Raw genomic sequence first — 14,913 nt, 5'->3', positions numbered from 1 at the left:
TTTAATTAACCTGCACTACAAAAGGTGGATATATTACCCAAAGGCCAGTTGCCATGGCATTTACACTGCATCTCTAAACTGCTCCGAGCAGGTTATGTTCGTGGTTAACTCAAGGTTACCCTGTATACGTGGACTACACACCACATCTGCACTCAGTGTTAATGATGAGAAGTAGGATATTAATACACAAAACTTGATAAAATATGATTAGATTTCATCCTGATTTGTTCCTCTGAGGTTGCAGCTGAAATGAATTTCTTCTTAACACAACAGCATTACGTTCAGACCCTGCAGCCTCTGTGATTTTAGAGAGGAATCTTAATTAATTAACGGGCCAGTGTCTTAGATGTAGCCCATCTGTAGGCTAGAATTTAATTATCCTAAGTGTTTTCACATATTTAGATTGACTATTTTAAGTGTCCAAAAATACAGATGCAGGGTGGTGGTGACTAAACTCAGAAAAAAAAATCCAAGATGAAAGTGTCAAATTTACAAAAACAAAAATCAGAAATTCCCTGAAATTAATGTCACAAAAAATCTAAATCACTCTGGTGTTTTCTTCTGGATGTGCCCAATTCACGGCAAAGTCTCCTAAGGTGAGTGATAATATAGTTATTGTGGGCTAAACTCTCGAGTACTTCCTCACTGCTAAATCGGATTTTGAAGTCTCATATAATTTTCCACTGCATGCATAATGCATGGCAGAGGTGTGTATGATGTTTCAGCCTTGCAAAGTGAAGCAATGTGGTTCCGTGTGAAAAAAAACCCATTAGTTTTCAGAGAGTTTCTCTCATAAATGTATGACTACAATGTCAGAGAATATTCAAGTTTTTAATTTGTAGATTTGCGATTTTTAACTTCTCGTAAATCTACCACGTTCATCTTGGCTCCATTTGTTTTATTACATTGGACATAACATGCAGTTTCAGCTACCTTTACATATTAATTATATCACATATTTAGGAAGAGTCCATAAAATACATAAGAGAGAATTAGCCTACAATAAGAACACTGTTAAGATAATTACAAATTTACTTAATGTGATACCAGCAAGCCTCCCTGGCTTTGTCGGCCGCCACGGTGTTAGATTTGGCTGTAAACTTGTCTTTAAACTCCTCATATCCTGAAACAATCAACGTGCAATCTTCTGGAGAAGAAAATGTGGAGCAAAAAATCTGCCTGCACGGCTGAACACGCCTCCTTTATGCGAACGCACAGCTACTCCAATTAAGTTTAGTAGTAAAGTAAATAAAATTAAGTTTTCTCGACTCTTCTCTCCTCACGTCTCCTCCTCGACTCCGCCAGCATTACAGGTGGGAGAGACTAAGACGCGGAGCGAGGAGGTACAAACTAAGAAATGAAAAAGGCTGAAGGACTCGACCTTGTACATGGGGAGCACACTGTAGCAGGTGAGCTAACTGGCGCCCCTTGACCATCACTTTTGAGAATACTCATCATTGGCAAAATCAGAAAAATGTAAAATTATAACTAAACATAACTTCTATGAGCATTACATTATTGTGAAGTAATGATGTTGCTGAGTTTTTATTAAGATTTGTTTTATTTACTGCACTAAATTTCACAGTGTAAACAAAATTGAACATGTCATCAGTTAACATTATGTCTTCTTGCAGTTTTAATTTATTTATATTAAATGACGAGAACATCCCGAAAGATGAAAAAAAACATTCTGATGTCCATGATTTGTCATTATACTTGCACAATCATGCCCTTTGAGGGATGGGTTTTTTTATAGAACAGATGACACAATATTTAAATAGGTCTGTGCCATTACATCTTGTTTCTCAAAATGTCTGCTCTGAGGTGATTGGTAGCTGACGATCCAGCTGGTGGCAGATGATTGGCTACTCCTGAAGGCTTGCTATTTAAGAGAAGATGGAAGTGACTGGTACATGGAGGCATCTTCCTCTCCTCTGAATTGGTAGCAATTTAATCTTGTCTGAGCTGTTAATTTAGTTTGGGTTATTTAGAGTAGTATTTTGAGTGTTAACCTTATTTTTCTCCTGTTTATTTCAGTTAGGGAGGCCAGTTGTTTGTTGTTGGTTTTCTTTTGTTTGATAGGTTAGTGCTGACTTCTAGTTAGAAGTGTTTTGTTTGTTATTTTGGCCTTGGCCCACCCTGAAGTGACATTTCTTTTCTTTTATTGTAAATAAATGTATCTTACAGTACATCTTGTGGCTGCTTGGCGCTTGGGGAAGATGGGGCTCATTTCATGTTATGTCTCGGCCTGTAGACTGGCCGAAACAATCTAAAAAATGCTCCACCTTCAAACCCTGACAGGAACAGGCCTCTCTTTTGCAGGAAGTCCCTGATCACATTCACACCTGGGAGCTGCCCAGTACAACCACAGTCTGATCTGCTGGCCACTGAGCAGCAGCCAATTTTCTGTCATGCATTTTTGTATTTTTATTTTTTTCTCTTCTCGTAGAGGTGTCTGATGGAATAACAAAGCTGAGTGTGATCCTGGTCAATCTGATTATTTTCCTCATTATGATCATCATTTGTCTGGCTGTTAAAATCACAAAGCGTCATAGAGGTGATTGTACTTAATTTAATTGTATTTCCACATTCTTTCAGACACTTTTTTAAGCTGCACCTACAACAGTTCACAAAATTAACTAAATGCATTATTGTTCAAAACCATTAACCAAACCATTTTTTCTGTCTTTCAGCTCATGTTGAAGAACAGAATCCAGTTTCATTATTAAATGTTCGTATTTCAGCAGATGCTACAATCACTTCAAGTCATTTGTTAGTTAATGATAAATGTCTTCTTTTGGAAGCTACTGTGTGAGAAATGAGTGACTGAAAACACTTTTATTCAATCACTGAATCAGGGCTCAGATGACCTGAACTATGCAACAGTGACTTTTCGTCCAAAAACAACAAGGAACCACAAGCCTGCATCAGAAGAAGGGGAGCCAAATTCGGCCACCAGATAGAGCGAGGAGACACCTGGACGGCAGCTTGAAGTGAAACTTGCTTTTTGTTATTAATACGCTGGTGTGTTTTAGTGTGGTTAGTGTTGGACCAACTTTGTGACAGAGAGTCATACAAAATATTCAATGTTCTTGTTAATGCTGATTTTTTATTTCTTGCTGTGGGTCACACTTTTGACCGCCTTACATGTCGATCTGAGAGCAGAAGAATATGGTTGGTGTTTGATAGAGGAGGATCACTGAAGTTTAGCTCTCATTTCAACCGTACCAGGGTATAAAAACTGACCTAAGTTCAGCAACACCTCGAGAAGACAGGAAGAGACGGCACAGTGCAGTTCAAACACTACTTAGTGTAATTCATGAGGCCTGCTGCAAAGCTCTGTAAGAGTAAAAGAAGCAGTGAACGGTGGTTTAATGTTGTCTGTCAAGAAGATCAGCCTCTATATATGGATACATGGAAGCTTTTCAAAAACATACAGTCCATCCCTAAATTAACGGTATGGGTGAGGCATCTTTGTCTGTAAGAGAAGTCTCGAACTCTAAAACTCACAGCCTCACATTCACTCTACAGGCTGGACACGTTGAAGACACGACAGATCACAGCAGCTACAGCAGGTGCAGCTCCATCCATCTCCATTGTGAGATGTATTTCATTAGTATTTTCAATATATGTGATTGCGACAATTTTGATTAATATTGCAATTGCGATATGATTTGATGATACTGAAGGGAATGATATTTTTTACATCATTGTGCTTATTTTCATTTTTTTAAAAACATATTTAAATGATTATGGTGGATTATGTTCTCTCTTGACCATTCTGTGATTATGGTACCAAACAAAGATGTTTTCTTAAGTCTGTAGAATAAGATGTATAGGCCAGGACATCTCTGCAACACGACAATATTTAAATTATTTTAAAATTGTATCTTTTACAAAGATTGTGCTTCCTCAAATTTATAAATTCCAGTGGACCATATTGTGAATTCGATAAAATTTCAATTAATTGTTCAGCCCTGTATTCAAAACAACTGTGTTTGCAGCCAAATCACACACACCAATTAACTTTCAAGCTTTAACTAAGCATGGTTTCTTATTTGCCCGACTACTTGACATCATATCTATGTTTTAAACCCACTTATCACTGGCCTGAGTAAAATGTTATCTTACACAGTGTAATTAACACCCACCATTTACCTCAACTTGTGTCCTGCTGGTATTGATTTATTAATTTTGATGTCCATGTTTTGTCAGCCCCTTTGCCCCTCTTGGTTAGGGTGAGAGTTACTTTTTATACAATACAAGAGGGCAACATAAAAACAACCTAGGCAGCTGTGCAAGTTGTCGTTTTTTTGATAGAGATGACAATAAAGCAGCGCAATAGTGACACTTTGAAAGTGCTGGAATAGTGCGGAACCGCAGAGTGCCTCACATCCATGGAAGAACTTAGAACAGCTGAAGTAAAGTGAATAACTTTGTAGTGTAGCGCTTGTGTGATCAGTGTTAACAACAAGATAAGCATCAAACACAGCCCACCTTGTTAAACGCCCTTGCAGTGTCATAAAAAGCCATTGCAGTGGCACGATCATACTGATCCTTACCTTGATAACAGCTTTACTTTTCTGCAGCCTCAGACTGGTCAACAGCACTTCTGTGTTTCCTCGATGAACAGCTCTGTTGAGTCTGCTTCATTCTGCAGTGGATATAAAAACTGCAATATTGAGATGAGACCCAAAATCTCTGCTCTCTTTCTCAGAATCAAGCTAGTGGATTTATCTGACTCTGGACGGTGTTTCTGTGAATTTTTCATGAGCGTATTTAAATGTTCAAGGTAAGATTGTTGTAAAGTCTTGTCTGTCTTTAATTGGAAGAAAAAAAGATATGTGGTCTAATTGGTTATTGTTAAAATAAGGAGAATGTAAAGAGCAACAACGTTAAAGGAATTTTATCGTCATAATTTTGGAAGGCAACTGTGTCCCTAATGAGAACATGAAAATTTTAGGTCCCCCTGCCTCTCATTAAAATATCTGTCATTGTGCTGGCAGCTGTTTATTAATTGTTCCACAGAGGCAGGTTTGTCCATTTAAATGTTTGCTAGATCTGTGTATAGAAAATCTGAGTTATTAATTTCCCTTGTAGAAGAGCCTGATGGAACACAAAGCCTGACCTGTGTGATCCTGGATGCTCTGACCTCATTATAAAAATCAGAAACTTCAGGTACTTAGCAGAGATGTCTTAATCTTGATTGTATTTTCACATTATTTTCAAGTCAGTATTATAAACAAATTCAAATCTTCCTGTTTACCAAAATACATTATGAGCAGCATTTTTAAACAGTTATTATTAACTAACTGACCAGGTGTGTTTTTTGTCAATGAGAACATGAAGAACAGGGTCCGCAGTAGAATGAGGTCAATTCAATTATTAGACTGGATTAAGGAGTTTCTTTTTTTATGTTTGTGTTTCAGATGGTGTTGACTCAGATGACCTGAACTATCCAGTGCTGATTTTCCATCCTACAACAGAAAGCATCAGGAGTTCTGTATCAGAGGCAGAAGTGGAGCCAAAAGCTAGTTATGCTGCCACCTGACAGACTTAAGAAGCAACTGGAACTGCAGCTCAAAGTGGAACTGATACTTTGTCGCGTCAACCTGCCGTTAACAATCCCTTCACTTCAATTCTAACCTGTGTCTTCTTTCCTTTCTCTCTGACTCGCTTTCTTGTGTTTGCCTTAGAGTTTAAATCTGAGAACAAAATATTAAGAGTGCACTGTCTGTATCGTAAGATACCGCTCCCAACTATAACTTATAATAAAACCAGTACTTGACTGTGTTGATGACTGGACACAGCCAGGACTGGGGGGGCTTCACTAAAACCTGAGAACATTTTGACATGTCACAATACAAAAAGCACAGATATTATAAATGAATGATGGCTGAATTCAACTTAGCTTCTTCATTTTCAGGGTCCTGTTATTTGTGCATGCTGGCTCACTGTCACACTGGCATGTTATTAGTGACACATGTGCTTTTCCACAGCGGACATCATTTATAATGTCTGCTAAGGAGAAGGCCTACTGTAAGAATAAATATATTCTCAAAAAGAAGTGGTGTTTTCACAAAATGTCACATGTATGGATCCACCAAATCTGGCTATTAAATCATCAGAATTACTTTTAAATATTTAAACTTCGATATATTTTGTGTTTTAGAAAATTGAAGAAGAGGAATACCTTTGTGTTGTACTGCAAATTTCATAAATGACTTTTTGCAGCTCTGAAGTGGCTTCAACACTTCTTATTTGGAAGTAATCTATGTGGCCAGTTTGAACTAGGAGATGAACACGTAAAACACTCCGCCCCTTTCCAACAGAACCCGCTGTACGGGAGCCCAGTGATATAGAGGGTCATTGCATTGAGACGATCATACGCACAATGATAAATACCTTGATACGAGCTTTGCTTCTCTGCAGCCTCTGTAAGTTCTAGTATCGGATTAATAAAAACCTACTGCAGTGTGATTCTTATATTCACTGAGAGGTATTGTGGTTGCTTTATTAGGAGTAACTGTATTGTTTGCCCTGCTGTGTGTTTCAGGCTGGAGGCAGGCTGCCTCAGCGTCTGAGTCTCAGACCGTGGAGGTCCGGCCAGGTGAAGAAGCTACACTGCTGTGCGCCAACATATCCAGAAGTACAACCCACACGTTCTGGTCCAGGCTCGTTAATAGAACCAAGATCAGCTGTATCTCTTCTATGTACGGGTCTAATAGCAAAGCTTCATCCTGTGATGGATTTCAAAATGGAAAGTTTGAAATGAGCGCCAACATCTCCTCTGTCTTTCTTAAAATCCAACACGTGGATATATCAGACTCTGGGATGTATTTCTGTGGATTCTACATAGATGGACACACTGAGATTAATGTAAAACATTTAAATGTTAAAGGTAAGGCTGAACTCTTGGTGTCCATTCTTCTGAAACGTCCTTTTCAACACACTGAAATTTAAGTTGCACAATTATTTTACTAAAAGGAAAATGACTTAAAATGAATCTCACATTTCATTGAAGGCAACAATGAAACTCATGATGCTGTCAATGGTGAGTGTAAATACAAGATTTAAATTGTTATTCTTATTATTTCTTTCACTGAACAGATTGTTGATGTTAAACAAAAATGACATTCTTTCTAATTTGTAAATTTTTTTGTTTCATGTTCTTTCTTGTAGAAAAGCCTGATCTGACACGTTTGATGATGGGTGCTCTGATTGTTTTTCTCATAGTAGTCATCATTGTTCTGGTTGTTAAAATCTGGAAACTTCAGACAGGTACTTTTAAGAGCTCTGAATCTATGTTTGGTTTTGTTCACTCATCCTCTTTAAAGTTGCACCGGTGTGATGGAACAATCCTAAACTTCCTTTGTGCCAATCGCAATTAACTGTGACATTTATGGACAGTAATGTTAAATTATTGAACTGACATTTGTCATCTGTCATATGTGCAGCTCATGATGAAGAACACGAAAAGAATCCACGAAAGTTGAATCTGTCATCAGATGACCTGGTCTACGCAACACCCAGTTTCCATCAGAAATCAAAAAGAAACCACAGGCCGGCGGCAGAGCTAGAGCTGGAGACAAATGTGGTGTACACTGCCATCAGACAGACTCAGGAAACAGCTGGAACTGCAACTCTGTGTGGAACTGATGCTTATCATACAAACCTGTGCATGTGACTTGGTGCAACTAGTGTTTTGGAGGAGTTACCATCACTTATTACCATGTTTGTTGCCACCACCAAAAATCAGATTTTGTAGTAATTCAGCCTTTTTGGTTATGCTGCATTTTAATTCTCATCCGTGTCTAATTAAATCTAGCTTATTTTGTCGGCCTTGTCTGTTGACAGGAAGCACAGTGTGGTCTGAGCACAACTGATATGTGTTTGCATGCAGTAGAGGGCGTGAATACTAAGTATTGATACCCTGCGTTTTAGTTTCCATTGTGGTGATGATCAGTAACAGCTAAATGTTAAGACTCCACCACAGGAAGGCCGGCTATCAGCTCGCTGCATTATAACAGCACACAATAAACACCTTCTTAGTAAAATCCCTTAAAATATTCTTTAAACAAAGTGATGTTTTCTGTTTTAATCAGAGACCCAGTTACTTCATTCATCATCACACAGTGGTCAACTTCTGTTTTATCATGCGTGAAAGATGTCTGATAAATCAGAGGCCTCGAACGTGCAGACTTGCAGAATCACACGTGTGAAACCACAAAGTCAGATAACAGATGTGTGAAATTACTCCGAACCCTAAATGAAAGTACGAACATATTTACAGTACAATCTGAACAAGAAAGAGAAAGTGACAAGTGACATCTTTTTTTGTTCCATGCTGAAATAATGGGGACAATTTAGGGCGGGAACATTGTTCCTTTTTATAAAGTGAGTCAGATAATTCATTAAATATAACCACTAATGGTTCTGAAAGTGAACAAACCATAACTACTTAATAGACTGATATATTTTCCTGGACCTCACAACATCTGGACCAAACAACTCTACATCAGCACTCTATAAACTCTGTGGAATACAGTTTGTAAGGTGCTGGATAGTCTCGTGTGTTACTGTTATTAACACCACACTCGTCAAGCCAGGAGAAAGGTTTGTGTTGTCAGCTTGTCGACCCCTGCTGGCCATGAGTGGGATCTGTAGAATAAGAAATGTTAAACTACAACCTTTTAAATGAGACAGAATTCCACCTAGAGAGAACCCAAAAATCTGAATGAAGGGATCAATGTTAAAAAAAAAAAACTTTAATATTTTTAAATATATCTACATAAAAGAGGAAATCTAATATCTATAAATCAATCAATAATAAGTTTTTTGTATATTTACCAACTTTTATCATAGAGTGAAATGCTTTTATCTGAGCTGCCTGTTTATTTTAATGTTTTTCTAATTTTCTTATTATCTTGTCCCTCTTGTCTTTTATCATTCACTGCAGTTTTTAGTTTGGTCTTTATCTGTGAAGCACTTTGTACTTTGTTTTAACAAGTGAGCTATAAATAAAGTTTTCATAAATTCTCAGATTTATATGTAAATATTTCCATGTGATTAGAACTTTTAATTCATTCAGTGGTTTAGATCACAATGTGTTGAGGACTGCTGTATTAAACCCACAAAAGGTTAAATAAATACATTTCTGGGACTTTTGGGGCTCCAAATAAAATGTCAACAAAAAGTACAGGAAGTGTAAAACCTAAAATGTAAGCACAAATTTGTTGATTTCTTCTAGAAATCATTTTGCCAATTTTAGACTACATTTTATTCAGACGACTTCTTGAATAGCTGAGTGTATAATTACTTTGCCAAGTGAAAACAAAGGATTTGTAGAAAACATTTTTATAGAACTTCTTGAACTTTTGCTTTTGGTATCAAAACCATCCTTGATCCCTGTGCATGTGTTTTAGGTGGAGCAAATATTAGATTCTTGCAGTATTATGTTGTAGTCTGGTTTGGAAGAACTGTGAAAAACTAATGTTGCAGGTGTCGCAGGAGAACGTAACGCGCTCGGCCACAGACAGGAAGAGGATAGTGTCACGTGCATCAGGAGGCGGCGAGCGGCGACGCATTATGACTCAGATACCACTTAGGAAGGAAGCGAGACCCCTGATAACAAGCTATTTTAAATACTAGGTACCTGCCTGACCGTCTGTATTAAATTTCTAACTCTAGGTTCAAAAGTTTCCTAGTCCACCGCTGTAGCCTCCTCATGTGCAAGAAGGAAGCCCAGGGGAACCACCATGTGAGCTGCCGACATGACACCCAGAAACCTCATGATCGATAGAGCCGTTACTACCGCCCATGGAATGACACGCCGGAGTAGCCCCATCAGAGCGTCCACCCTCTCCTGAGAGAACTGCGCTCTCCAGTGAGAAGAGTCCAACATCACTCCCAGATAGGTGAGCCTCTGGGAGGGAAGAGGAGCGCTTTTCTTCCAGTTCACCGTAAAACCAAGGTTAGACAGGTGTGCGACGAGCCTGGCCGTCTGCACCACCGTCTTCAGGTTGATGGAGGTGAGCCAGTGCCCATGGAGCTCTACCTGGAGGGTAGTGATCTGAGCCAGAGAGGAGAGAACCATCTCCACTATACCGGCGAACTGCAGCCTGTGACCCTAGCGGATCAGACTGTTCATCAACCTGTCCATAGAACAGGAAACAAGCCACTCCTAGTAGCGCTCTGAAAGTGGTCGGACCTGCTGATGAGGTGCCGTGGTGGCCATATGTGTATATATGTAGACCATGAGCAGGCCAATAGGGAGCTGTGCCTGCAACAGCCTCGGGCAGACGGTGTTGCTGGCGGTCCTTCTTGCGGCCGCAGCAGTCTTGCCGGGGAGTGGCAATAGGACAACACCACACACAGGGTTGAGTGTCATCCCACCGTGCAACGCCACTGAGGAGGAGACGCCTCTCGTGGAGTGCGCTCTGATGCCATCCGGGGGAGACTCCCCGGCAGACATGTAAGCCTGGGAAATGGCATTGCACAGCCAGTGAGACAGGCGCTGCACCGACAGGGGAAGTCCCTTGGACTACTCCCTGTAGTGTACAAACAGACGCTGTGAACGGCGCCAGGCGGCCGTGCACGCCACATAGCAGGACAGCGCTCGCACCGGGCAGAGGAGGTGGGACATGGCGTCCTCCACCGCCTCATGGGGGAGGAAAAGAACCCGAGAGTGTGATGACCCGAGACCGAAAGGAGTTCGCAATGCTTTTAGGCACAGAACAGCCAAGCTGCCGTCACCCTGAATCTTGAGACAAGACGGAGCCACAGAGAGGGCAGCCAGATCGCTGACCCGCTTGGCCGATGTCGGAGCCAGGAGCAAGGCGACCTTAGCCGAAAGGAATCTCAGGTCTGCCGTCTCCGAAGGCCCAAACGCCTAAACCCAATAGCGATAGCCTTAGAGGGCGAAGCCTATACGAAATAGAACAGGGGTTACATACTGTAACCCGGATTCTATGAGTATAGGCGCAGCCCTCTAAGTTGAAGACCTCACTGGACCTTGGTTCTCAGCGCTGAACAAAAGGCATTTGGAAGCCAAAGGCTGGATGTCGGCGCATGCGTCACTCACCACCAACTCTTTGAAGACGGTAATAATTGTCATGCTAACTGCGTGTGACTATTAGCGCTGGTGTTTCTGAATAGGATTTTTTTTTCAGTGAGACTCATTTGCATAGAAAGGGGCGAATTTTGCACCAAACATATCCATAAGTCTATTACTTAATTTAGATATGGGGTGGTGATGGGCGCAGTGGATAAGACACATGCCTTTGGTGTGAGGGACCCGGGTTCAAATCCACTGTGACACACCACTGTGTCCCTGAGCAAGACACTTAACCCCCAGTTGCTCCAGTGGCATGCCACCTCTGACATGGATAGCAATTGTAAGTCGCTTTGGATAAAAGCGTCAGCTAAATGAGTAAATGTAAATATGAGCAAATAGCATGGGATCACAGAGACGCTATTTGCTTGGCAGTGCAGTTAGGGGTGCATTTCACCCTTAGTGGGTGCTTTGAGAATTAAGTTTCTTATTTGTGCAGGTTTAGCAACCGCAAAAGCCGTGCAACCCTTTTGTGAATTTGATTCTTTTATAGTGAGAGTTAGATTGAGGTCTGTAATCTGTATGCATCTTGACTCTTATTTGCAGGATCTACAATCTGATGAGCTGAAGGGCGCAGCACTGACTTTGTATTCAACCACAATAAGGAACAGGAGCCTGCATCAGAGAGAGAAGTAGAAACTTTATGCTGCCAGCAGATAAGGAAGAAGTTGTAACTGCATGCTGTGATATGATGCTTTATCATGTGAAACTGTTAATGTGATTCTTTTCTATAAGTGATGAGTATGAAGAACTAAGATTATGCATTCATACAAAATTGGAAATATTTGATACATTTTGTCTTTCTGCCAAAAATTGTCCTGATTGATGTTTGATGGAGGAGGAGAAATAAGGGCAGTGATGACTGAGGGTTTATAGTGATCGTGAGATGGAGGTCTGCAGCAGTGGAGAAGTGAGTGAGTTACACTTGTCTGACAGGAAGAGACAACAGAGTGAGGTGAAAATCATGAGGCCTGTTGACTCCAAGCACTGTGCAATAAAATCAAGTCTAGCAATGAACATTTGTGTACTGTCTTCTGCCAAGTAGACAAAATAAGAAACATTGAAACTAAAGGATTTGAAACATAAAATGCATGTTTCAACTGAAGGTATGCTAAGTGACTAATTTAAAAACGCAATTTAAAATGATCCCTAGCATTTGTACAAAAAAATTCTTATGATCTCCATCTGCACATTGTTGCATTGTGGTAACAAACAGCACTATCTGTCTCAGTGAGGTCTGTAACATGGCTGAGGTCTTCCTGTAGTTGAGATCTGTATCACGAGTGAGGCCTTCAGCTCTCTGCATCAGAGCCACACACAACAAAGGCCTCATGTTCCACGAGAGCAATAAAGCTTCATCATGACTTTTGAAAAGATATTCTTGGTGTATTTATTGAACCTGTTATCTAAATGTGTCTCTTCTAAAAGCGTGAGAAGATGTAACGTGACACTTGCACAGCCTCATATGAAACCGTTCACTCTCCTCCAGGCAGCACTTTTTTCAGACATGACAGACCACAGCAAAGCTACAGTGGGTCCAGCCCCCCACTGTTTGCAGTTATGATGAAAACCTTCATTTACACTTGGCTTCAAACATTTTTTTAAAGTATGTTTTTGGGGCTTTTTGCCTTTATTTTGAAAAGGACAACTAAAGAGAGACAGGAAATGCGGGGGAGGGGGGTGAAATGCAGAAAAGGACTGTGGGCTGGACTCAACCCCAGGCCTTTCAGATCAGAACTCCGCCTTGTACAAGGGGCGCCCACTCTACCAAGTGAGCTAACTGCCGCCCCCTGCCCATCAGTTTTAAGTGTACTCATCATTGGCAAAATGATAAAATTTGAAATTATAACCAAACTTTATTCTATCAGCATCACATTACTGTGAAGTGATAATGTTGCCAAGTGATTTTTATCAATAGTTGTTTTATTTACTGCAGTAAATTTCATAATGTAAATAAAATCAGGACCTTTGGAACTTTTGTTGAGGGCTGGGGTTACTTATTATAGACACAGATGACACAAGTTTTTAAAATGACGAGAGCAGGCTAAAAAAAGTACCCGAACAACGTAGATCTTGATCAGCCTTTTGAGAGTACCTGGAATAACATTGAGAATATGAGTGAGTGGAATTCACAACATGATGGGTCCCCAAACTCCCAACACTACTCAAGCCCATTAGCCCCCCACAACAAATTAGTTTAACTTTGTGTGGTACTGTAAACTTTATAAGTCACTCCGCAACGCTTTGGTGATGGTTTTTCACAAGTGCTGGTGTGATCAGTGTAAATAACAACATACAGCATAATGAAATGTCCCGCCTCTTCAAACCCTGACAGAAACTCTGTGTTGTAAAGTGTCATTTCAGTGGCTCGATCATACGCACAATGAGGAACCTGACTACAGCTTTCCTTCTCTGCAGCTTCAGTAAGTACTGCCACTGAATTACTCCACAGCTGCGTACTATTTATAAAATCATATATAAAAGCATTGATTACATTCCTGTTCTCTCTCAGCAAAATGATTTCTGCTGTTTGTTTCAGGTTTTATCTCTGTGTCAATTTCTGAGTCTCAGACTGTGGAGGTCCAGTCTGGTGAAGACGTCACACTGTCGTGCTCCAACTTTTCCAGTTCAACCACTCAGATATACTGGTTGAGAGTGGTCAAGAGAGCCGAGCCCCGTTGTATCGCCTTTATGTTCAAGCCTCTTGAGCCTGCTGAATTCTGTGATGGATTTCAAAATGGCAAATTTGAAGCATCATCCAACATTTCTACTCTCTTTCTCAAAATAAAGCAAGTGGAGTTTTCTGACTCCGGACTGTATTTCTGTGGATATTACATAACCAACAATCCGCTTATTGTCGTTGCAACGTATTTAGAGGTTGAAGGTAAGATGGTTTTAGTTTGGTGTGTCTTTTGATAGACCTATTTGGTGCTTGTCAAAATAAGGTTTTCAATGTAATACTATCAACTTAATATTTAATTTAAATGAACCTAGTGATGTGGAAATTGAGTTTGAGATTTTAGATTCATTTGATAATTTCACTTTTAAATTCTTCCTGCCTCACATTAAATCTTCTGTTTCATTTTTTTTAAATATTACTCTAATTTATCAGAAGCAACTCGAGGTAAAATGTACAGAATCTAACTGAACAATCTTGTTTATTTCTCGTAGAGGTGTCTTATGGAATAACAAAGCTGAGTGTGATCCTGGTCAGTCTGATTATTTTCCTCATTATGATCATCATTTGTCTGGCTGTTAAAATCACAAAGCGTCATAGAGGTGATTGTACTTAATTTAACTGTATTTCCACATTCTTTTTTAAGTTGCACCTACAACAGACAAGTTCACAAAATTAACTAAATGCATTATTGTTCAAAACCATAAACCAAACCATTTTTTCTGTCTTTCAGCTCATGTTGAAGAACAGAATCCACGATGCACAGAGGTGAAGTTTATTATGTTTCATTATTAAATGTTTGTATATCACTTCAAGTCATTTGTTAGTTAATGATAAATGTCTTCTTTTGGAAGCTACTGTGTGAGAAATGAGTGACTGAAAACACTTTTATTCAATCACTGAATCAGGGCTCAGATGACCTGAACTATGCAACAGTGACTTTTCGTCCAAAAACAACAAGGAACCACAAGCCTGCATCAGAAGAAGGGGAGCCAAATTCGGCCACCAGATAGAGCGAGGAGACACCTGGACGGCAGCTTGAAGTGAAACTTGCTTTTTGTTATTAATACGCTGGTGTGTTTTAGTGTGGTTAGTGTTGGACCAACTTTGTGACAGAGAGTCA

The 14,913-nt window shown here is 39.9% G+C and overlaps 1 protein-coding gene across 1 annotated transcript; it reads left to right on the top strand.

The window, feature by feature from the left end:
- Positions 1–13,466: 13,466 nt before the first annotated feature.
- On the top strand, positions 13,467–14,911 carry LOC119911858. The gene is made up of 5 exons (XM_038730833.1): positions 13,467–13,536; positions 13,653–13,997; positions 14,285–14,392; positions 14,524–14,558; positions 14,699–14,911. Exons 1-5 carry the CDS (start codon positions 13,497–13,499, stop codon positions 14,801–14,803), a joined length of 633 nt encoding a protein of 210 aa, XP_038586761.1. The 5' UTR covers positions 13,467–13,496; the 3' UTR covers positions 14,804–14,911.
- The last annotated feature ends 2 nt before the right edge of the window (positions 14,912–14,913 follow it).

Source organism: Micropterus salmoides, unplaced genomic scaffold (genome assembly GCF_014851395.1).
Source record: "Micropterus salmoides isolate LMB-PRFRI ecotype aquatic unplaced genomic scaffold, ASM1485139v1 Ms_hic_scaffold_2, whole genome shotgun sequence".
Taxonomy (NCBI): domain Eukaryota; kingdom Metazoa; phylum Chordata; class Actinopteri; order Centrarchiformes; family Centrarchidae; genus Micropterus; species Micropterus salmoides.
This window is presented reverse-complemented; position numbering and strand designations above follow the sequence as displayed.